General features: G+C 31.4%; 1 protein-coding gene across 2 annotated transcripts in view; it reads right to left on the bottom strand.

The window, feature by feature from the left end:
• Positions 1 to 837: 837 nt before the first annotated feature.
• LOC124371537 (probable methylmalonate-semialdehyde dehydrogenase [acylating], mitochondrial) overlaps positions 838 to 26,931 on the bottom strand; it is a 31,767-nt gene continuing 5,673 nt past the window's right edge. The window contains exons 2-11 of one of the 2 annotated variants that reach the window (XM_046829889.1): positions 25,875 to 25,997; positions 22,582 to 22,731; positions 21,305 to 21,383; positions 10,557 to 10,756; positions 8,014 to 8,181; positions 7,129 to 7,375; positions 4,711 to 4,892; positions 4,336 to 4,515; positions 3,519 to 3,617; positions 838 to 2,949 (exon numbers count right to left, since the gene is read on the bottom strand). In XM_046829889.1, the coding sequence (XP_046685845.1) occupies positions 2,848 to 2,949; positions 3,519 to 3,617; positions 4,336 to 4,515; positions 4,711 to 4,892; positions 7,129 to 7,375; positions 8,014 to 8,181; positions 10,557 to 10,756; positions 21,305 to 21,383; positions 22,582 to 22,731; positions 25,875 to 25,997 (1,530 nt within the window). In that variant the 3' untranslated portion in view covers positions 838 to 2,847. The remainder of the gene's footprint in view (positions 2,950 to 3,518; positions 3,618 to 4,335; positions 4,516 to 4,710; positions 4,893 to 7,128; positions 7,376 to 8,013; positions 8,182 to 10,556; positions 10,757 to 21,304; positions 21,384 to 22,581; positions 22,732 to 25,874; positions 25,998 to 26,931) is intronic. The other variant, XM_046829888.1, reaches the window with a different exon arrangement.

Consider the following 26,931-nt stretch of genomic DNA (forward strand, 5'->3'; position numbering starts at 1 on the left):
CACCAGCTTATTTTATGATCAAATAATTATTTAATACAGAAGGTAATTTTTTATCAAACTCAATTATTGACAATTAACATCTTTATTTATTTCATAAAACAATATACAGAACAAACAACAAAATAAGACAAATAAGATCAGTACCATTAATAAATGTAAATATACATAAAAATAATAATAATAATAATTAAACAGTGTCTCAAAAATGTACAATACCCCCTCAACAGAAAAATTCTGAATGTATTTAGAATGACACTTTGATATGTAATGTTTGTATAATGCCTAATCAAAAAATTTCTATAGTAAGTTTGATTCCTCGCAATACATATACTAATGGATGGGATTATTTTCTGATTTAGGGAGTCAATGTTGCATTTCTGAGACTTGATCAAACTTAACAATATATATATTGGAATGTTAATTTTATTAATTACTTAAATTACTTTTAGTCTATAAAAATATATCTTATAGAAACAGATTTAAACTACTTTGTACTAAATAAACAGATGAACAAATTGATAAAATTGGTTTCATTCATCATTTTAATTCTTTAAAAAGTGAATAAGTCAAGAAGCTTCATTAAGTTTGGGTTTTTTTTTTTTATTTAACACAATAGTTTGCCTTTACTAGAATCTGAAGTATTTTGGATCATACTTTGTTTGTTATTGTTTATATTTTTAATAACAAAAGTCCTACTAGTTTGAAGAAAAATACTAAAAGTAATAATTGAAGCTAAACTGATATAAAACCTGAAAAATCTTCCTAGAAAGTTTCCAGGTGTAAATTTGTATATATTCAAAATATCATACAGCAAACTTTTGTTTACATTTTTAAATGTACATTGTGCGCACACACACACATATACATATATAATTTTAGTATGTGGTAGCAATTACTGAAGAATATAAAAAAGACTTCTTATACAATTATATACATAAAGGCAAGATGTAAAAACTATGTGTATAATATAAATAGTAAACCCAACATATTTTATAAAATAGACGGTTTGAATAAAATACAAAAATATGTTATAACACATAGTACTCACATTATTTATAAAGCACTAAATTTAACTTCAGTTACAATATACAACTAGGTACCTGGAAGACACAGTTTTCACATGGAAAGACTTGAAAATAGAAACCAACAATGGAAAATGTCATGTAACAATCTTATACATTTTCGTTTAAAGGGATTGGTTATTTAGTTATTGGAAGACTACTGTATTTTTTGTACTACACACAAGTTCTATTTAAGCTTGAAGATTGTATTATTTGAGATTCACATTGCCTGCTATTTTTATATAGAACTCGATTTGGTAATATAAAATATTATAGTTTACGATCACAGATATACTGCCGATAGTTGTTCTAACCTTTCTTCAGATACTTTATTAAAGAACAAAATGAACAAATTCCTATAGTAATAATGTTTTATCAATTACACAACATTCATCTTTAAATATGAAATTCTGCTTTTTGCAGTTTATGACAGACAATGTTTATATGGATGTCAAAAAATCTCAATCATTATATTTTGTAGGTCTGTACACGTCAGAATGTACCAATATGAGAGTATTTCATCCATTATTTTCCTTCAGTAATAAAATTTGTTACTTGAAAAACATGTGACATCCATGCATATATTCATTATTTGTAATAAATACACTATCTGAAGGAGCTGGATAACTAAAAGACTAACTTCTAACTCAATACAATAATTAAGGCTGATCATAGATATTTGATATTTGAGCTATCATATTTCTAGGCACATTATATTACTTAACCACTTCAGTAACAACAAAAAATTAAGGCCAGTTGATACATTCCTAATAAAGTTGAGTACGAGAGACATATTAACATATTCATGCTGACAGAGGATTTCACAATTATTATTAAATTGGAAAGAATTTTGTAGGGATGTTTTCTTGAATCTGATTTTGTAAATAAATAATAATTTTTAAGTTGATCAAAACCATTACTATAATAATATTCAACCTATGTATAAACAATTGGTTCCATTATTTTTGTGACAATTCTACTTTCAAACAGCTCATTTTAACACAAAAATTAATTATTAAATAGTATTATGTTTCCTTATGGAAGAATGACTAATAGACTATGAAATGTCAGATAATCTCTTAAAAGATTTCATGTGCTTTTTTCCATCATTATGAAAAGTATCGTTCAATACTTGTCTCAATAGTTGTATTGCAGAGCTCGATGGCATTTTCCATGCTCGGCTTCGCCTCGAGCGTAAATGAAATTTCACCCCATAACAGATCACTTTTGAGACTATTAATGAAATGTACAATTACATAGGAATTAAATATGTTGGTAAGAATCCTATAAACCCTTCAATTTATCCATTGTAAAAATTAAACTTTAAGCAAAGTACTAAACATAGAAATAATATACATGACATCGTCTGTTTAATCTTCCTAATAAACTCATTTACCCATCATATTTCCCTACTCACACAACTGCCTTATCCATTATAATTGAAAAATATAAGCACCTTTCACTTAGAACCACTTAGTATGCCCATAAAATAAAAATATAAGGTTATAGTTAAACTTTGTACTATAGCTGCAAACGTAATGGTAAACCTAGCGAATATACTCTTATAATAAATATGGCACTAAACAACTGATCACAAACATAATCAGCTTATACGTTCTTCAGAAGTGATCTCTTAAATTATAACCTTCCATACCTTACATCAATATTAGCCATTTCATAGAACTAATATTGACCAATACATTTATTGTATTATGAATCTCTCCTTTCAGTCAAGTAGTCCTTTCAGTCAAGTAGAATACTCAATGGCCAGACCCAGTGTTGCCAACTACTGCATGACAGGCATGGCGACGGCTGCCTTACTGTGCGTCACGTCTGAGTCTCGCCACAACTGTGTTATCGTCTTTACTTGTGTGTAAAAGTGCACTCCCTGCAATCATATCAAACTTACAAAATCACTAATAGATATTTCACTTCTTCAATTATTTTGCTCCTTTTTAGCAATAGTTGCCTTTAAGGAATGAATTTTCATTCAAAAATTAGCTAAAAACTCATCTATCACTATTTAAGTATAAACATCTATTATGGATTCAGAAATTAGTTGATTGAACTGATCTCACATCTCATTTAATTAATGAATAAATGAGTATTTTATATTTAACCTAAATTAATTGTAGTTTCATAATTTTCTATTCAAACTATCCCAGTAGTAATAAAAAATCTTCAAAGTTACGCACCAATACTTATCAAGTGTTATTCTAAAGCTTTTGAAACATAAAAAAGCAACACTGTAGCCAACTTATAAAATAAACATTGAACATGGACCACAGTGAGAAAAAATTTCCTCCTTTTAATGTAACCTTTTGACAATTTTTTTGAGAAATGTTGATCATTCATAGTAAAAGTTGTTTTCCACTGAGAAACAACATTGAAGAATTATTAGTAAAACATAATTTATAATACAACACTTATTGGTCAGATATTCAACAATTCCTTTACCTGTTTTCCATAGAAATGAGCATCGCCTCTAAATGACTGCCTTGATCCGGTGAATGAGAACATTGGAAGAGGTACAGGAATTGGGACATTGACACCGACCTACAAAACAATGGGTATTGAAGTATGTAAGAAATATGATGATAATGACTGCAAAAATTAGAAACATTGGTTTCGTCTTAAAACACAATACTAATGGCTGATTTTAGTACACTATGATGCAATAAAGAGTACTAAAACAAAAGCTACAACAAAGACACTAAAACAAGCGAGGACAATGTTTTATACATGATGTTATTTTTATGATGTTTATTTTATGATGATTATTTCTTATGATATTTATTCTTTGTTCTCATTTCAAACTCTGTTCGGTAATGTAATAAAAATTTTTTAGAAGTTAATTGTAAAGTTTGGATTGTAATATTGTACATATATTTGGGAAATAAAATCAATTCATTCATTCATTCATTCATTCATAGCTTGCAATTTTAATCAGGTTCAACTACTTTCAGTCACAACTCTACAAATAGTTTGAACTACTTGTCTCAAAAGGTTTATGTTAATATACAATCTGAAAATTTGCTAAAGGTATCATTATTTCAGTTGGAGTATTGATGGAAACAGTGATTATACTGGCTATGTATACCAAATGCATCTACATTAAAAAAGTATCTTGCATGCAACTTTAACAATGGTTATCAAAATGATCTCCTGACCTAAATTTTTCCCAAACAGAGAACTGTTATATGGATATAATGATTTAAGTTGGCAAAGAATATCAAAAATAATTTAATGTTCTAAATTGAATGAATATATTTACCTGGCCACAATCAATCTCTTTGGTGAATTTGCGAGCAGTGGCTCCATTGTTGGTAAAGATGGCGGTTCCGTTGCCGTAAGGGTTGGAGTTGATGATGTTGATAGCTTCATCCAATGTGTCAACAGACAGACACACCAGCACCGGCCCGAATATCTCCTCCTTGTAACACCTCATTGTTGGCTAAAATAACAGGAAGTGAGACAAACCATCTCAGTGAAACAACAATTTCACTTTTCTTATTTATTAGGTTTTGTTTAAATGTTTTTGGAAATAATTGCTTTGCACAGTTTTATACTAATGTCATTTTGCTTAAATTGTGTAATATTACAACATCAACAGAGAGTTATGTGTGTCCAAGATGATTTTCCAGATTACCTTAACATTAGTGAGAATGGTGGGGCCAACGAAATTGCCCTTCTCGTAGCCCTTGACCACAAGAGCCCGGCCGTCCAACAGCAGGTCAGCTCCCTCGTCCACTCCTGACTGTATCAGTCCCAGGATCCTCTGCTTGGATTGGGGGGAGATCACAGGACCCAGGTCTGTGCCTGGCACATTGCCTGCAAACATACAGCTCATTAGTTTCAATGGAATTCATTTTTGAACCTGTACTGGACATTATTATTATTAAGGCTTATCTTACCAATGCAAATGTGTTATACCAGTGAATGATTTATTTGCCTTTAGGACATCCTCAGGCTGTATTCACTTATATTTTGTTATACATTTTAAGGTCTGCTTAAAACACTCATTAAGATCATACAACACACACAAATACATTTAACATATTGTTGTCATGCAATACTGGCGCAACATGCAGATGACAAAAATAGCAGACATCTGCTCGCTTGATCGCCATTGCCTCAGTGTGAGCCTAGCAGTTATCGTGGAACGTTGTACCATTTGCCGCGTGTTGTGCCTGTTTCATACGTTGTTTATTCACAAGCCATATGTGGTTCGCAATTTTCGTTCGCTGGCTGTGCTGTACTGTTTATTGTGTGTAGTGTATGGTGTAAGGTGACTGTGTATGTGTGTTTATTATTGTATTTAGGCAATATGGAGGACGACAATGAACTAGTTGAAGACTTTATGAGTGAACAGGACGATTCCGATTCAAGTTCAGAGAGTGGATGTGAGTTCAGTGCTGTACTGTTTATTGTGTGTAGTGTATGGTGTAAGGTGACTGTGTATGTGTGTTTATTATTGTATTTAGGCAATATGGAGGACGACAATGAACTAGTTGAAGACTTTATGAGTGAACAGGACGATTCCGATCCAAGTTCAGAGAGTGGATGTGAGTTCAGTTCATGTTTATGTACTGTTTTCAATTCTTTATACAAAACAATTTTTTCACTATTTGTGCAATTGACAATGTTGAGTTTAGCTCCAGTTCACCTTCTTCTTAGTGCAGCATTTGAAATCTGATGCTGTCAAGACTTGACTCCTAGAACCTGGAGTAATGTTTGTCTAAAGAGAAAAAAAACAGACTGGAACAAAGAAGATTAAACCTCTTCATCTATATTAAACTATATTTTGCAGTCTGGGTATCTGTGATGTCAAAACAATGTAAAGAGTTAATTTTGAGATTCTTCATCGCCAACTGTTGTTTTGGATCTCTTTAGATGAATACAACTCCAGATTTCAAGTCAAATCTTGACAGCCATACGTCAGATTTCAGACACTGCATTTAAGAGGAAAAGGCCTGACCATAACGGTGGCCACAGCTATGCTCTGTTTCAGGTCACTGATTTATGATTATGCACTGTCTCTTAGCCCAGTGAGCCAAACCTTGTGGCCATCGCTGTGTTCAGCTCATCAGGCCACTCACTAAATGTGGCCCACTGTATTCCACAGTTATAAAATTTAATCCTTATCCAACTGTGGCTGGAAGGGGCTGCAATCTATCAGTCAAATAAGTAACTAAATTAGTATTTCTCTATTTGCTGTAAATACCAGAATTGTAAACATAGTTCAGAACTATTTTTATCCGAGTGTCAGTGTCACTGTAGCTGCTATAGTGTATCCTATTAATGTATTAAAATACTAGTGCATTTGGTGGAGTTGAAGCTCAAAATATGGGAACAAGTTTATATTCTGTCGATACTAGAGACCTAGTTGAGATTGATCGTATTTTTACTATGCAAATAAAAATACTTTTAAAACAGATCTAACTATTACTTAAATTACATATTACTTGGTTCATTTCAAAGCAAATAATAAATAACCGATCGATAAAGTTTCAACCTTGAAGCCAATAAACTCTGTAAATTATCTGAGGATCTCATTTAAATCTTAGTAATTTAAAGAGTTGGAAGGTCAAATACTGCCATTTAAATCTGAGTAAAAGTGACCTTCATGGTTACACAAGTGCCGAGTGGTGACAAAGAACAGATTTGGTCACTATGGGTGGTCCGGCGAGTTGAGAGGACAACCATCTGAGACTACATCCGAACTGAGCAAGGTTTGACCACATTAGTGACCTCCTAATCACAAAAGTTTAATACTGGAATACACTGGTTAGGAGTGTTTTGGTCTCAGTTTCCAGTGACCTAACTACAAACCTAATTACCTATGGAGGTTGGATAGAAAGTTTGAAGCATAAATTGAAACATGAGAAATGCTTCACTTTTTCATTATGCTTTGTTATTTTTCTGTCATATTCATGAACTCTAAAATGTATGAAAGTAGTATCTGTCCCCAAAAACTTAGATTCCTCCTAAATATGAAGCAATTGGCAAATAATTGCTGGTGTAATGTGACAGACCTTTATAAGAATGCATCTGATTGTCCACTCACCTGAGTTGACTTTCAGTTTCTCTGCCCTCTCTTTGAGCTCTGGCAACCAACTGTTGGCTTCGCCCACAAACACTGCCGTGCTGAGAGCCATGCAGCGCTGACCCGCCGCACCGAATGCTGCCCCCACCAGCTGGTTAAGTGTGTGAGCCTTGTTGGCATCAGCCATCACCACCCCATGATTCTTGGCTCCCATGTTGCACTGCATCCGCTTTCCACTAGCCGCACCTCTCTTGTAGATATGCTCCCCCTATACATGACAGTTACATCAAATAATATACATTCTTATGTCATAATAAATACCATAAATTCAAAAGTGTGATACAAGAAAACTTTTTGCAAAGCCAAAATGTAGTACAATTCACCAATCATAATGACAAAAGCATATTTTGAAATTCACACAATAAAAAAAGATATTTTTTAATTTATATTCCTTTACTTTGATGGAATTGGTCGGTCCACATTATATTTTTGTACTTAAGCGCTTAATACTACCAACTTATTTAGCCCAATCATTAAGGAGCTGGGCTTTGACATACAGAGACCTTTGTAGCTATACATTTGTTGCCACTGAGGGAAGATAGCAATATTATTGCAGGTTTTTTTTAAATTTAGAACAGATATAAAAATTGAGTGTTAGCATATTAAGCTAAGGGTGTTTTGAAATCTTACAGGTTGAAACTTTGAAACTTCTGAGCTTCAATGGGAACTCTAAACATTTAAACTCAAATATATACTTACAAGTGACCAAAATTATATAAAATAAAAACAAAATCTTGTAATATCAAACAACTTACAAGTTAATTAGGCATTCCATTTGCATGAATCCTTAAAATTATTTTAAAGCTTGCTACAGCATTCAACATATCAAATATTAGAGTAACTCACAGCTTGGTCAGAGCCGACAAATGATATCGCCCGGATGGCCGGATGATCACATATGAAGTCCACAGCTTCATGAGCACCATGGATCACATTAACCACTCCCGGAGGACAGCCGGCCTCGGATAGCATCTCTACGAGCATCATACAAGCACCAGGGTCTCGCTCTGATGGCTGAAATACAATACCAGAGAGTTGAACTTTGCTCTGTGTACTCTTCTACAAATCTTACTTATAAAGATACTACACTACAAGTCCAGTGGATGCGCCAGCACATCCTGGCAAAAGCGAACAGTAAACCCAACATGGATTTAATAGGCTATAAATATTAGAGTGTATCAGATTTGGAATATTTCATGGAAAGTCATACAATTTCAAAATGTAGTTGGTTTTTTTACCATCTTCTTCTAGTCACTGTGTAGTGATTTAATGTTTTGTAGATTACAGCAGTGCAGCTGTTATTTATTTTGAAACAATATATTACATCTTTGTAAAAAATAAACTTTGGATTTATTGCATCAATACAACAGACTTATCAATACTTGGTGTATTGAATTCTAAGCTAATGATTAATGGTTAGATGTAATGGGAGAAATTGGTTTGTCAAGTGTATTAGCTGAATTCATTAATATACCAAAACTTAATTGTTTAAAAGTATGAAATTATCTAATGTATCTTGATAATGTGAGTGTTGCTGAGTGTAATAGCTAATCAATTATCCACAATATTTAGATTATGGGTATGTTAAATACAAGGGGCATTCAGTAAAAAAGAAAATAATAATTGGTCTGGAGAAAAAATTAAACAAATTTAATACTTATGGGCTTGAAGCTGGCATCACTGGAATGAGTCTTGATCAGCTTAGAGTCAACATTGTTGTGTTCATAACCTCAAAACTATCCTTCCTCAGGAGATTTTACTTCTGGCTGGTTTATACATTCCAGTTGAACCTGCACTGTGTACAGCAAAAACTGAAGAGTCATTTCAATCTGGCAACCTTATGGAAGTCCAGGAGCAGCATATCACTAACTGCAAATGTCAAGATTTTGGGGTACAAGGGTTTAGGTTTAATCTACTGTGAGAGATAACTGTGTTGGAGTTAGTGGGGGTCCTTAAGTGTTAAAGGGAGTTACAAGCCTAAACATAAGGATGTGCCACACCTTGCCTACTATGAATGGAGAGACCAGTACAGAGCTAGCCTCCATTTCTTACAAAGAGACATGACTGAGATTAATGCCAAAAATCCTTCCAGATGGATCTTGGCAGGAGACGGGTCCTACTCTCAATCTTACCCATCCAGAATATCCTGTCACTTCAGAAGTAACTCAAAGATCCTTTTAGGACTAGGACTAATTGCAATTTCCAAAATTCTTGTGCTAAAACAAAAAATAACTCAAAATTAACTTAAAAATTGCAAGTTAATTTGAAAATATCATATTATTTGATCAAAATTCTGTGATTTTGTTTTTACTTGCCAAAAATGAAAAACAGCTGATACTCCAGGATGACAAAAGTTTATGATGAAAGTTGTTGGAATCACATAAAATGTTTACATGTGGGTAAAACAGTTCAAACGTGGTCAGAGACTCAGTGACTGACAAACACCGTTCTGGTCAATCAACTGAGGTTTCAACTAAACTGGAATTCAAATTGATGTCATTATTTGTACCAACCACCATTTCACAGTGGAAACGATTGTGGAAAATTTCAAGTTAGTGTTGGTACAGGTCATAACATTATTAGTAACAAGTACAAGTACAAGAAAATGTGTGCAAGGTGGGTCCTGAGAAAATTCATATGGCTACACAAGGACACAAAACTGTGCACACAGCTAAAAGAGTGTTATTTCCTCAACAAATTATAACTTGTTCACTTTAAAAACGAGAGTCCAAAAGACACATCAGCTAACCTCTCAGGAAAAATTCAAAACACAAGCATCAATAGAAAAGTCATGTTGACTGTATTTGACACTGAAGGTGAAGTTTTTTGTGATTATATTAATAAACAGCATACAATAAACAGCCAATACTACTCATATATCCTTTGAACAAGGTAAAGCTAGCCATGAAAAAGAAAACTTTTGGTTTACAGATGAGTGGTGTGATTCTCCAGCAAGTCATGGACGTCCTAACACTGTTCATCTAACTCATGAAAGCATCAACAAAATGGTCTGGAAAGTACTTCCTCATCCCCATCACAACCCTGATTTCTTTAGTGCAATAATGTTGGTGGAGATTATGCTGATAAAAAGGGAAAATCCTGTTTTGTAAAAATAAAGTTTTTTCTTCAAGCCAATTTGTATTTTTAATTATTAAATGCCCCTCATAGATAAATTTAATTATGCATCAAAATTTCATGAAATCAATATTTCTTACGGTAATAGCTAATCAATTACTACTCTACCAACATAACATGAATCTTGCAGAGTGTAACATAATATTTAGTCATTACACCATCTTCATTACATGTATGTTAATACATAATCATCACTTATCTAGAAGGAATTGTAAATATTGCGAAGGGTAACAGCGATTATTCATCCAACCTACCTTGATGACATGAGTGTTGCCGAGAGTGATAGCTACTGGAAACATCCACAGCGGCACCATTGCAGGAAAGTTGAAGGGGGTGATGCCAGCTGTAACTCCCAGTGGTACCCTGTAGGAGACCAGATCCATGTCTTTGGCGATACCCGACAGGGTCTCACCTAGCTGTAGGCTTGGCATGCTACAGCAGTGTTCCACCACCTCTGCACAAACATTTACACTTCTTGTTCAATAGAGCTTCACTCCACCATGATTGATATATTGTAAATGTTTACCAGGCTTAATTTCGTACTTTTCGATGAACGACAACGTCTCTTGACGAAGTATTTGCAGGACTAGTATTGTTTTAAATTTAAAAACCATGCAAAATTATGTTAACATGAATTAAGGAAATTGATTCATAGGAGTTAAATGCACAGTTATAATTTAGCTCAATTTAGTTTCTTTTCAAAAAATTATATTCCCCAGACAATGCAAGTAGAGAATTTTAAATAGTCGTTCAAGCAGTATTTTTGAAAAAATTTTTAATCAGGAACATTATAAAACAAAATGTGAAGTAGCCTCTAATCTGCTTCTAACTCATCTCACACCAATTTTACTTTACTTTTTCTATAAAACTCCGCTCAACTTTTATTTTAACTGAAGAAAAATTGTATTTTTAGCCCAATATATTTTTTGATGCAAACATAACTTCATAACTATTCATTGTAAAAAAAGTGCAGATAAACAAATTGTCATTATTTAATAACTTTTTCACACTTTTTGAGACTATATTGTAAAATACAAATATGTAGAAAAATTATTTACATAAAAAATACTAAAAGAAATTTTGTATGTAAATAATTTTGCACTTTTTTACAATGAATAGTTATGAAACAATTTAGAAGAAACATGTTGTAACAGGTCAAATTACGACATTTAAAAAATATTTCTTACTTTATGAAGGACCATATGTAATCGCAGACATTAAAAGAGAAAATACATATGCATTAACCAGACTAGACAATAATGAATTCTTTGGGATCCGTAATGTAAGGGAACTAAAGAGGTTCATAGAATAAGAGTATGAAAACTCTTCAAGTGTGAATGACCATACTGATGCTGAATGAGACCATTTTATTTAAGAAATTTTTAAAACATGGTCTATAAACTGGCTTGTGTAGATGGATGAGTGTACAGAGAAGCACATAGAAAACAATACATGCTTATGAAATAAAACTTGTGACCTTCTCTTTAATGAAATGTGCCAATAAAAGAATAACCCCTCTAATTATATAAATATTTTTTTTTTACCTGTCAAAATTTAACCTTGAGGGGAATAAGCCAGTTTTTCTTTTAAAATATTGTAGGCTCCCATGTAGTCAGCCTATGCCCCGTCATAATAATGACAAATAAACCTTTTCTAAAAACGGGCTTACATAAAAATATCTGACCTTAACGGTCAGATAAAACAATAAAAAATATCAAATTCATTTGAACCAAAAAACTGACAATAATAGTCAGATTAGTATAGGGTTGTATAAATATTTAGAATAAGATGTGACAAGGATAATGTAATATAGTATATAGCGTATGTAATATGTTTCCAGTAGGAGATGACAATATAAGGATATTACAATATTGTTTATCAGTAAGAATATATTTAGGATTTTTACAAGGTATTTGTGTATTATTATAACTTGTGAGTGTATAATCTAATAGAGTTAACTTGTATTGAACATTATGTTATGTGAAATGGACACGTTAAACATTATATTCAAAACGTATAGAGGTTACATGTATTCAATTTAAAAATATTTAAAACTTTAGTACTGTTCTTATATATATATTCATTGATATTTGTATTAATTGTAATTTGTGTAATTGATTTATATGTACACTGTAATTTGTGTAATCATTTAATATTAATTGTAATTTGTGTAGCTGATTTATATATTCATTGATATTTGTATTAATTGTAATTTGTGTAATTGATTTATATGTACACTGTAATTTGTGTTAACATTTAATACATTGTAATTTGTGTAATATGATTGTAAGCATTTGCTTTGATATTTTACTTTCTTTTAAATGAATACTTTTAAACAAAATTATCAAGAAATTTAAATAATAGCTTAATTGGACAAAAATTTAAAAGATTTAATTGGAGGAGAAATATAACTTGATAACAAATATGTGATCAATTTATATTTCACAGGGTTGTGTAACAGGTCAAATTACGACATTTGAATATTCGCGGGGAATTGGCAGACTGTGACGTCAATGAATCGGCAGACTGTAACGTCAGTGAATCACATGTTGTCGGAATTGAAGTTTATTTAACTAAAAACGAAGAAATTTATTGAACTTTATACGGGAAAAGATTTGATCAATTAAAATGAAGTAAACATAACCAAAATTCGTGTTTTACAAAAACACTAAATAGAATTACGCAGAAAAGCCAATTGTGGGATGAATGACTTGTATATTGATGACGTCATAAAGCACATGTTGCTAAAAATTTAAATAAAAAGCTTTGAAAAAATAATAAAAAGAAAATAGAAAGACTTAAATTGATTAATTATAGTAAATGTGATAAATTTCGACAATTATAAGAAAAGAATCAAATTATATTTATTTGTGAAGACGCTGATTTGAACGAGAGAGGGGATGAGTATTGTTTTGAGTCGGTATCCGTAGTTTTTTACGGAGATTCGGTCTTCTCTCACCAGACTTGAAGCAAGGAGGTTGTGTTGATTCTCCTGGGATAGTAGTGATCTGTTGTATAGTGTATTGAAATTTTAATGAAGGATGGGATATTATTTTAGTCTTTTAAATTATCAAAGCATTGCAAGGTGAGTGAAATTATAATATGTATTGAGAGTGTGACATGGAATACATTAATCTCATGGTCACTTGGTTTGACTTTTCTTTGAATATCCCCTTTATAAGAAGTGTGATGAAGTGATATTAAATTTTTTAATCACTACTTAACATATTTTAAAACCTGAGATACACACAGACTTGTTGTTGGTGATAACACCACAGACATTCAAATTTAATAAGTTTTAAGCAGTACCAAGGGAATGCAGCTAGCATTGGGCAAGATGGCGACCAATACCATGATGAGCAACATGGTACAACAACGTGCCACTGGTGACAAAAAGGCGTACAACTACATGGTGAGTCAACAACACTAAAGAACCGACTCACAATAAATTGACACAACCACGTGGAGGGGATCCGCAGCAAATTGACGCAGTCAAGGTAAAGGGCTTTCAGCAAATTACAGCAGTCAACGTCGGGGTGACACACATCAAATTGGCGCCACAACCTGGGACACTCATCAAATTGGCACCAGAACGTGGGACACACAGCAAATTGGCGCTGCAACGCGGGGCTCTCAACAAAATGGCACCGCGACCTGGGGCTCGCAGCAAAATGGCGCACCAACTGGAGGGCTCCTACTTCCACAACTAATTTAAGTAGGTTAGTGGTAGCATATTTTAGACTAAGTGAAAATCACTGTTTTTTATATAATTGTATTTTCAGGTGTGTGTCTAGAAGAAGTATGACAAATTATTGTTAGTCTATAAATTTGATAACTTTGAACAACCTAGTTATAATATAAATTGGTAAAATTTTCCTGGTAGGCTAGTAAAACAAATATTAGGCCTAAAATTAATAATAGAAATTTTCAAATTAAACATAAGCTACAAAATGGAAGGCGAACAAAATAATGAAGGGCCCGCACCAATATTTAGACCAGTAGAAATAGATCTTCATAGCTCAGGAGATACAGGGTTTTTAGGTTGGTCATCCCCTAATACAGTAGAACAGGAGGTGTCGACAACAGATGACAGAAATTCATTAGAGAATGAGGTTAGCAGAGTCAGTAGTCCAGTAGGAGTTGATAGGGATGAAGGTCTTATTGCATTCATGAGGACTATGATGAATAGCTTGAATGAAAAGATGGATAAAAATAATGAGGAGTTGAAGAAAAATAACGAGGAGTTAAAGAAAAATAATGAGGAATTAAGGAAGGACTTAAATGAAAAGATGGATAAAAATAATGAGGAGTTAAAGAAAAATAATGAGGAATTAAGGGATCTGAATTATAAAATAGATCAGAATAATAAGGAACTAAAAACAGAAATTCAAAGAAGTAATGAGCAGTTAAAACGAGACATGGAACAGATGAGAGGTGAGTTAAACAATAAAATAGTAGAGATTACGGAGGCTATGAGAGTAGAGATAAATAAAGACTTAAAGAACTTGGAGGAGGGGGTCAGACTTGAAATAAGCGAACAAGCTGAGAAAAACAAAGGTGAGAGGAGTAAACTTAAAAGTCAGGTTAGAGGAGAGGTTACAACGGAGATAAAGAAATTAAAAGATAAAAGAGAAGAAGATATGAGGGAAATTGAGAAAAGGTTTGTACACATTGAGGATGATAAAAAGAAAATAGATCAAAGATTAGAAAAGATAAATAAGAGATTTAAAACAAGATTAGATGAATTAAATGGTAGGGTAGATAGGGACAGAGCTAACTTAGAACTTGACCAGGATACAGAAAATGGTAAGGCGAGTAGGGATGTAGAAAACAAGTCAGTAACGGGCAGTAGTTTACAGGAAATAGAGGACATGGGAAATAGAGTAGAAAAATCCCTGAATAAGAGATTGGATGAAACTTTAGGGAAATTAGAAAACAAACAAACACAACTAGAAAATATGATGAGAAATCAAAGCATGGTGGGTATGAGGATAAGCCAACCAGCAAACACAGAAATATTCTTATTGGAATTTGATCCAATAAAAAGTAATGTACATCCTATGGAATTTTTGGAAGCTTGTAAAAAATATATAGAGAAAAATGGAGAAGGATGGGACTTCCAGGTATTGATAATTTTAAAATATATGAAAAATGAAGCAGGAAAGTGGGGACGACAGCATATAAATAATTGGAAAAACTTTGAACAGTTTCATAGGAGTTTTAAAGGGAAATATTGGTCCATAGGAGAACAGAAAAAATTTGAAAAAGAACTAATGGGTACATATAGGGTTGGATTTGATAATCTAGTAACCTATGTATTGGAATTTTATAATAAAAGCCAGTATTTAGAAACTAGAATTGACATGGGAACATTCCTAGCATATATAAGCAAACATGTTCCTAGAACCATAAGTAGTGCAATTGCTGCAGCCCAAAATGTTGAAAGATCAGAAGATCTAGAAAACCTGTTGAATCAACTTAATATACTGAATAGTGACACATATAGAAGTTATGACAGATCATTTGATATGAGAAATGAGACAACACTCAATAAAAATGTAAATCAATACAAGAATTTAGGACATAGAGATACACCATATAGAGGGACACAAGTTAGAGGGAATATTAGAGGAAATAATTTGACTAGAGTAGGCTCATACTACAATAGGGACATATATAATAGGGAGAGAGTAGAGTTTGAGAATGATAGGAGAAGACAAAGTAATAATAGGGGTAGAGATACAAATGATTATGGAAAGGAGAAAGAAAGGTATGAAAACAACGAAGCGAGGCATCAGAGAGATCAATATGAATATACAAGGGGAAGAGGAAGTATGAGAGGTAATAGATGACTAGAGGAAAACAGGATGGAAAACAAATGGGTAGGACAGGCTAGAATGAAGGAAACGATTGAGAAAAAGGAACCTAATTTTGAGGGATACCAAATGATAGGAGATTCTCAACTTAGGAGATTTGGGGAGAAAATAATGAATTTAAGAGGTGAATATAGAGAGAAAGGAGGAAAGAGAATTAACTTATGCATAGGAGGTCAGACAATTGAACAGTTGACCAGAGAGCTAATAGTAATGATAGGTACAAATGATTTAAGGGATAAAGAAGCAAAAAGCATTTGTAATGATTATGATAAACTAGTAGAGGTTTTATTGGAGAAAGCTGATAAAATAATCTTGGTAACAATTCCACCCATACCAAAGTTAGGTGAGAATGACAGATATAATTTAAATCAACTTGAGAGAATAAATGAACATATAAAAAGTAAAGAAAATAATGAAAAAGTTACAGTTTTAGAAGTGGCAGAGAAGTATTATGATAACTATGATAGTACAGACTGTAATGTGAAATTATATGAAAAGGAAATATTTTATAAAGGAAAATGGTGTGAAGATTTAATACATCTGAATAAAGAGGGTCTAACAATTCTAGCAAAGAAGGTAGTTTAAAAGAAGGAGGAATAACAGTCAAATTAAAAAAAATCACAATTTTTAAGAAAAGAGATAAATTATTTAGGATACATTATTTCAGCTGAAGGAATTAAAATGGATAAAAATAAAATTGAACAGATAGTGAATTTTAAACGACCTACAAACATAAAAGAACTACAAATGTTTAATGGATTATGTTTGTATTATGCAAAGTTTCAAAGACATTATGGCTATTTAATAGGACAGTTAAATCATTTATTGAGTAATAAAATAGAATGGAAGTGGACAGAAAAAGAAGAAAAGGCATTTGGACAAATTAAAACAGAATTTTTAAATGCAGTCATTTTAAAACATCCAGATTTTAACAAACCATTTTATTTAAATACAGATGCAAGTGACCTTAACATTAGTGGAATATTATATCAGTTAGATGAAATCAATGAGGAACAGGTGATATCATTTTATAGCAAGGCTTTAACACAAGCGCAAAAATTTTACACGATCACAGAAAAGGAACTGTTAGCTGTAGTATTAACTTGCAAAAAATTTAGATCATATTTAATAGGACATCCCAGAGTGATAGTGAGAACAGATCATAAAGCATTGACATTCTTTAAAAGTTGTAAATTAACAAATGGTAGATTGTTGAGATGGGCTTTAGCATTACAAGAGTTTAATCTTGAAATAGAATTTGTTAAAGGGAAAAAGAACATTCCAGTAGACATACTGTTAAGGATTACACAAAAGGATAGTCAGAATTCAGTAGAAAAATACAGTATCAAGGTTTTGTACAACAAAATTGATTTAGGTTTTAAAGATAGTGAGATAAAGGAAATATTAAAGAATCTAGATAAAAAACAAGAACAGGATGAGTATTTGAGAGATATAAAAAATATCTTAAATGACAGCGAAGGAGTTCATTATGGAAAAATAAATAAAATATTTATGGAGTATAGAGGGATAATTTTTAAGAGAAAGGATGAAAATAGTGATGTATGGAAAGTATGTATTCCAGAAGGTATTAAAAAGGATTTAGTTAATTTTACACATTTAAAATATGGACATTTAGGAGGTCATAAAATATTTAATATACTTAAAGAGTATTGTATTTTTAAGAATATGGAAAGAAGTGTAAAGAAACAGTTAAAAAAGTGTATATTGTGCCAAAAGAGTAAACATGGGAATGTAAGACAAGAAGGTAGACAAATGAATATAATATCTCAGAATGTGCTAGACTTGGTGTCAATAGATTTGATAGGTCCATTACCAAAGGGAAGAGGAAATGTACAATACATATTAACAATGGTAGATGTTTTTTCAAAATTTGTGAAATTATATGCGATAAAGAAACCAAACAGTAGAAGTGTATTAAGTAAAGTAACTAAAGAGTTTATACCTCAAGTAGGAAAAATGAAAGCAATAGTCAGCGACAATGGTCCATGTTTTAATTCAAATTTGTGGAACACAACTCTTAATAACTTAGATATTAAAGTTTATCACAGTACACCTTATCACCCACAAAGTTCAATAATGGAAAGGACAAATAAAGAAGTAAATAAAATTTGTAGGATATATTGTCATAAAAGACACACTCAATGGCCTGACATTCTGTTATTTGCTGAACATGTGTTAAACAATTCAGTACAGGACACCATTGAAGCAATACCATATGAAGTAATGTTTGGAAGAAGATCTGATAATTTTCTAAGTAAAATAATTAAGTTCCCAATTGAATGTAAATTTGATCATTTGAATAAAATTAGAATGGTAAGGGAAAATTTAATAAGTAAGGCAGAAAAAAGGAATAAAAGACATGATGAGAAATTAAATCCAATTAAGTATAGAATAGGTGACAAAGTATTAGTAAAAAACCATATTTTATCAAATGCATTAGATAAGAAGATTAAAAAATATTTCTTACTTTATGAAGGACCATATGTAATCGCAGACATTAAAAGAGAAAATACATATGCATTAACCAGACTAGACAATAATGAATTCTTTGGGATCCGTAATGTAAGGGAACTAAAGAGGTTCATAGAATAAGAGTATGAAAACTCTTCAAGTGTGAATGACCATACTGATGCTGAATGAGACCATTTTATTTAAGAAATTTTTAAAACATGGTCTATAAACTGGCTTGTGTAGATGGATGAGTGTACAGAGAAGCACATAGAAAACAATACATGCTTATGAAATAAAACTTGTGACCTTCTCTTTAATGAAATGTGCCAATAAAAGAATAACCCCTCTAATTATATAAATATTTTTTTTTTACCTGTCAAAATTTAACCTTGAGGGGAATAAGCCAGTTTTTCTTTTAAAATATTGTAGGCTCCCATGTAGTCAGCCTATGCCCCGTCATAATAATGACAAATAAACCTTTTCTAAAAACGGGCTTACATAAAAATATCTGACCTTAACGGTCAGATAAAACAATAAAAAATATCAAATTCATTTGAACCAAAAAACTGACAATAATAGTCAGATTAGTATAGGGTTGTATAAATATTTAGAATAAGATGTGACAAGGATAATGTAATATAGTATATAGCGTATGTAATATGTTTCCAGTAGGAGATGACAATATAAGGATATTACAATATTGTTTATCAGTAAGAATATATTTAGGATTTTTACAAGGTATTTGTGTATTATTATAACTTGTGAGTGTATAATCTAATAGAGTTAACTTGTATTGAACATTATGTTATGTGAAATGGACACGTTAAACATTATATTCAAAACGTATAGAGGTTACATGTATTCAATTTAAAAATATTTAAAACTTTAGTACTGTTCTTATATATATATTCATTGATATTTGTATTAATTGTAATTTGTGTAATTGATTTATATGTACACTGTAATTTGTGTAATCATTTAATATTAATTGTAATTTGTGTAGCTGATTTATATATTCATTGATATTTGTATTAATTGTAATTTGTGTAATTGATTTATATGTACACTGTAATTTGTGTTAACATTTAATACATTGTAATTTGTGTAATATGATTGTAAGCATTTGCTTTGATATTTTACTTTCTTTTAAATGAATACTTTTAAACAAAATTATCAAGAAATTTAAATAATAGCTTAATTGGACAAAAATTTAAAAGATTTAATTGGAGGAGAAATATAACTTGATAACAAATATGTGATCAATTTATATTTCACAGGGTTGTGTAACAGGTCAAATTACGACATTTGAATATTCGCGGGGAATTGGCAGACTGTGACGTCAATGAATCGGCAGACTGTAACGTCAGTGAATCACATGTTGTCGGAATTGAAGTTTATTTAACTAAAAACGAAGAAATTTATTGAACTTTATACGGGAAAAGATTTGATCAATTAAAATGAAGTAAACATAACCAAAATTCGTGTTTTACAAAAACACTAAATAGAATTACGCAGAAAAGCCAATTGTGGGATGAATGACTTGTATATTGATGACGTCATAAAGCACATGTTGCTAAAAATTTAAATAAAAAGCTTTGAAAAAATAATAAAAAGAAAATAGAAAGACTTAAATTGATTAATTATAGTAAATGTGATAAATTTCGACAATTATAAGAAAAGAATCAAATTATATTTATTTGTGAAGACGCTGATTTGAACGAGAGAGGGGATGAGTATTGTTTTGAGTCGGTATCCGTAGTTTTTTACGGAGATTCGGTCTTCTCTCACCAGACTTGAAGCAAGGAGGTTGTGTTGATTCTCCTGGGATAGTAGTGATCTGTTGTATAGTGTATTGAAATTTTAATGAAGGATGGGATATTATTTTAGTCTTTTAAATTATCAAAGCATTGCAAGGTGAGTGAAATTATAATATGTATTGAGAGTGTGACATGGAATACATTAATCTCATGGTCACTTGGTTTGACTTTTCTTTGAATATCCCCTTTATAAGAAGTGTGATGAAGTGATATTAAATTTTTTAATCACTACTTAACATATTTTAAAACCTGAGATACACACAGACTTGTTGTTGGTGATAACACCACAGACATTCAAATTTAATAAGTTTTAAGCAGTACCAAGGGAATGCAGCTAGCATTGGGCAAGATGGCGACCAATACCATGATGAGCAACATGGTACAACAACGTGCCACTGGTGACAAAAAGGCGTACAACTACATGGTGAGTCAACAACACTAAAGAACCGACTCACAATAAATTGACACAACCACGTGGAGGGGATCCGCAGCAAATTGACGCAGTCAAGGTAAAGGGCTTTCAGCAAATTACAGCAGTCAACGTGGGGGTGACACACATCAAATTGGCGCTACAACCTGGGACATTCATCAATGTAACATAACATGGCTATGCGTACATAGTCAATGGTTGACACATAAGTTCCATATATGTGTAACAAATAGTTTTCAAACTATGATAAAAAGATATATTCAGTTCTGAATTTAAAAGCTGTCAAATTTACTCTGGATTCTTTTAAGTGCCTTTTAAGCTTCCAAGAGGGTTAAAATTGGTTTTTAAACATCTTCAGAAACAATATGTTATCGTAGTGCTTCCCAACAATAGAAACAAATACTTACGTAGTCCTCGTAGCACATCACCTTCTGCATCAATTAGAGTCTTGCCTTGCTCTAAGGTGATGTTGGCTGCCAATTCTTTCTGCAAAACATAAAAATTATGTATAATCGAAATTACAATAATTTATTACTTTAACATTGAGGTTAATTTTAAAACATGTAACATGATAACATTCTGTTGGTGCTGAAGTATAAAAGGAATAACAATGAATTAATTATGCTATCGGTTAAAAACAGTAAATATTTCAAATTGACATTTATTGCTAATGTTAATGAAGACAGGGAAATTTATATCAATATATTATTTTTACGTACTTTCTTCGAGATATCCAATAAAAATACTTTACTCCCTTATAGAATAGAAGAATAAATACTCAATAAACATAAGCTATTTTAATTCTCAGATATTAATATAAAAATATTAATTCTCTTTCCTGGTCCTGATCTGTTATTTTTCGGCATACATAAATAATCAGTCGGTAATCTTAATACAGATAATCCAGATTTATGTCAGGAAAGTATTAGAAATAAAAGGCATCTGCAAATTAACTATCAGGAATCAGTATTCGATGTGCCTCCAGGTTAGAAACTATTCGCAACTGAAGAAAGATTGTCCTACAAGCCACCCAACCAGTCGTCCATATGACAAATTAAGATTATTCATTTATTTTAATTTTATGACTAGAATTAATTGTGAAATTCACATAAATATAAACATTAAAAATTATATACTTCTTATCGATAAGGTTGATTGACCTTAAGGGAAAATTACATTTGCTGGTAATAATACAACTATTACAGAGCACTTGCTTCATAATGAAAACACCCTCTCTTGATAATGTTCTAATCATTAAAGTGTGTCATTAAATTTGAAAAAAGTTTGGGCAAGTTGTAGCTTAATACAATCAATACGAATAGTTGACTGACGTAACAATGTTTAATATTAACGTGGTAATGATAAGTTGTGCCACAAGTGGATGATGACTCTAGTTTACTTCATTGCCAATAGATGGAGTGCAACAGCACAGTTTTTAAACTGAAGACAAGTTATAGAGATAGAATTGCTTGGTAAAAGTAAAACTCAAATACATTAGTTCCCCATGTCACATGACATAAAATGGAGAAAAATTTAAATGGTTTTATAAAACCTATTTCAAAACTTAATCTGGGACTTTTGAGTGTGCCAAGAAATTTTTCAGGACACCAAATGTAACGATGAATAAAACTGGAACAATAATTGTAGTTTTCAATGATGTTCGGTCAGCCTCACTGATACCAACCATATTAGCCTTGATGATGTTCTGGAACTTGAACATGATCTGTTGTCTAGTGAGTGGAGATGTGTTGGACCAACTCTTGAATGCAGCTTTAGCCGACTCCACTGCTGCCTCCATCTCTGCTTTGGTGGACTTGGGAACTCTGGTAACAACCTACCAGAACACACATCAGCTAGGTACATTAACAACATATGGACCTACATTTGATAGAAAAATTTAAAGGTAGTATAATCCACTTCATTACAAATACATGTATGTATGTAACAGTAAAAGAGAACAGTAACATCAAAAGGACCATTTCTGCAAAGGCAATTGTGTTTTATTTTTGAATAATTATATATCTAATTACACAATTAAAAACTACACTCATTTCCAAATGATTGCAAGAAACAAAAATACCTCCATAGTCTCATAATATATTGTTAAAGTTATAGGATATGTAATACATATTAACCCATTAAGAATACCATTGCAATTACACACAAATGCAAAAGTTAACCCTATAAGTGCTACGAGTTGTGATCATGATAACTAAGTGATTGCTGCTAAAGCAAAATCGTAAGTGAGTTATCTGCACCTGGTACAGTTAGGATATCTAACTGGCATAGCGTGGTCTAAGACACTACTCTCGGATACAAGAATTGGCTTTGGAGTTGTGGGTTTGATACCTGCACCTGGCATTGGGGATTTATGCATTCTAGTCTACACTTATATGAAGGTCACTGGTCTGTGGTAAAAGTTATGCCCACCAAAAATTAATGGTGGTTAGCTTGGGTGGAGGATAACGGGATCAATGTATTTTAGTATAAATGTACAAAACACCCATTTTTTGTCTCAATTTAAAGACAAAAAGACCACACAATTTAAGAAAAACTTATTTTCATAATCAAGGTTTTAGGAAAAATTACTAGTAGTTAAAGAGGGTTTAAACTTCTTAAAACAGTTAATAAAAACTACATAACAAATTTTTTATGAAAGAGGGTTTATTATAATGCCTATTAAAATAGTTGGGTGCAGTAATAAATTCTTAATATCCAAACATCGCCTGTGGGGCAAGTCCTTCTAACCTAAGTTAAATCAAATAAAAACCTCCTGTTAAATCCTACCAACCTTGTTATGTTCAAAAATATGTCACGTTTTCTATAATAAAATTGTGACATACGAAAAGAAATGGTGAATTCTTTATGGCCCAGAAAAATAGTCTGTTACATGCCTCAAAAGAAGGCATTTATAAATCTGAAAAGCAAACACAGTCCTTTTGTCAGAATCAACTTGCAATACTTATTAGAAGTAACAGAAACAAGCAACCGAGGGCTCTGCACTTCCAACAGTGCTGCCAAAAAGGAATTTACAATGAAGCGCTTTTTGAATATATGTGACAATTCCAGGTTTTTTTCTACCTAGTATATTAAACTTTTGAGTGCAATACAGCCCTCTCTGGACCCCACTGGATTATGCCAGAAATGCCAGTTCTTTGAATGTTATGCATTACAATGTTAATTTAAATGTTTCTGGCCGAAATTTTATAGAGCAAATGTTACACATTTTATCCATGTAGCTGTAGATTTAATCACTGAAACTTGTTGAACAGAAACTGAGCTACAACTACAATATTATCAGAAGGAATTAAATTAATACTTTGAGTTGGTCTTCTTATCTTAAATGTTAATGATACTTGAAAATATAAATGTACCAAGCTTTACAAAATGAACTTTGTAATGCCGAAAGAGATAAAAAAACGTGAGCAATCTTTTCAACTCAAGAGGAGAATAATTTTTTACCAATGTGAATAACATTTTACAAATAAAGGAGTTGACGACAAGCTGTATAAAAATCAAGTTCGTTTATTGCCATCTAAACAAACTGATAATGAACTTATCAGAGACTTGAACTTATGTGGCACAAAGCAAGGTTATCATAAAACACGATAAAATGATAACAGGTTTAATATACCACTCGCTTGGCTGTATTCCAGTAATTTTAGTGTAATAATTAGAAAATGATAAACTTGACTTATTATTGTGTTAAGATTATCAGAATTATTTTTTCTTTTTATCTTAGGTTTTGATAATAATATCTACAGCTAATAAAAGCCTACACAATACACTGAATTAACTTTCAATTGGTCTGGCTTAAAATTTAACAGAGCATTTTGATAAATTGACTGTTTGTATGCCACATATACTGTCCAATAACTTTTGTCACAGCTATACAATCAAAAAATGAAAATACATTCATATTGACTGATCCTGATATAAAGGGGTTTATTCATGAAGATATGCAGAAACTGTGGGAACTGATTCTAGATATAAAAGTAATGAAGAGATTTTATAATATAAACACTTGAAATGCTTTGTTAGTGAATTCTGGTAAGGTGGATTAAGAAGCAAATTCAATCGTTCCTTATGGTTTTTGACCTGATAAATTGAATAAAACAGGTCCCAGAACTGTAAGTTAAGTTTTTTTTTTATAAAACAAGTGCCAAATAAAAATGTAGTGAAAACCATTTTTTCATCTTTGGGCAACAATAACTTTGTTATTTTACCAAGAAACAGATCAAAAGTGTCTTTTTTTTTTAATTGTTGTTTACATGTTTTAGTTTGTATTGTGTGATTCTCCCAGTGGTAATTTCTTTATTAATAAATAAAGTTATTAATAAAGAACTAAAACAAATAAACAGCTGATTTAAATTTATTAACATTTTTGAGAGGTTGTCTTTTTAGCTGCTTAACTAGTGAAACATAAAATGATGTAGTAATGTTTTTGATCATTGATTTTTTCATGTTACCATGATAATTTATCGTTATACCATTTTCATTCATTACTATATTAAATGAAATAGAATTGTATACAACATATTTTAAAACTTTTTAAAATTTTGCAATCTTATAGTTTTTAGTTTAGGCAAATAATTTGTAACAAATGTAGCACTTTCCACTTTTTAAAATTAATCAAAACCAAATATAGATTATTTTAATATTCCTTCAAATATTTATATATCTTTTTTAATACTGCATGTCAGTGTGAAGTTGTGTGAAAATACTATAGGGTGCGACAGTAGTTCAGATGCTGATGCACTAAAAGTGTCAGATATATGATAATTAGATAAGTGGTTAAACAATTATAAAAATCAATAGTTGAGTAATCTTTTCTTGATATAATTCAAGAGAAAACTTTTTAATAAAAATAAAACTATTTGGATAGCATAAACAATTGTAATAATATTCTGGATGTCTTATTGATACAAAATCCAACATCACATATACAATACAGGTGTATAACACCTAAACACTGACCTCATTGGTTGCTGGATTGTGTAGATCAATCCATTCATTTGTTTTAGACTCAACTGATTTTCCATCAATGAATAGTTTCGTGTTGCTCAGAGCTCTGATAACTTGAACTTGTACATGATTCACCTGAAAATACAACACAGGTATTTAGGTATTTGATTTGTTAGGTTTGTTGAAACCTAACAAACCATATTGCTAGTTTCTGAAAAACCTTACTATCCAAATTTTAAATGTTACTAAATTATACCAAATGTTACTCCCTTTGTAAACAACAAAAAGAGATTTAAATACATTTCAACTATTTAATCATGTATTGTCTCTGCAATAGGGAAAGCCTTCTCTCTCTATCCATCAAAACAATATATTCTATCATTCTGTTACTCAGTTTGTACACCTAAAACACACAACTTACGGTATACATACCCAAGACCTACATGCACTAAGAGAGCTTGTAGTAATACTTCTTTCACTATTGTTAATTCTATTATTTGTGCTAATAACAAAAAAATATTATTATTATTTTTACTTTGCTCTGTTATTATAGATTATAAATTATCCATCATTACACGTTACTTTTTGCACTGATGATACTGTAATTACTTAATTTATTGTTAGTTGCATTATTACATAGAGTAATTATTTATTGTTAATAAAATTATTTATTAATTATTTATGAATCATTAACTAAATCATATTATGATGTGAATGCTGTTGTTGTAAAGTTATTAATTGAATCCAATTTTTAAGTTAATACTGTCATTACTTTTTGACAAGAACTTGTTACGCAATAATTTATTATTACTACTACGATTTAGTGATTGTAATGTAATTAATTAATATTATATAGTATAATTATATGATACTATGTAATTATATTATAATCATTGTAATAGATTTATTGTATTGATTGTCACCTAGGATGTCTTGTTATATTTAAAATGCAAAAATAGTAAATAAGAAAATAGTAATGTAAAAAATTATGCCTGCATCACCAGCTGTGCTAAAAGAACATCTCCATCAACAATTCAGTTCCTTCTCAACTCCATGACGCCCTCTACAT

This window comes from Homalodisca vitripennis, unplaced genomic scaffold, assembly GCF_021130785.1.
Source record: "Homalodisca vitripennis isolate AUS2020 unplaced genomic scaffold, UT_GWSS_2.1 ScUCBcl_1574;HRSCAF=5367, whole genome shotgun sequence".
NCBI lineage: Eukaryota > Metazoa > Arthropoda > Insecta > Hemiptera > Cicadellidae > Homalodisca > Homalodisca vitripennis.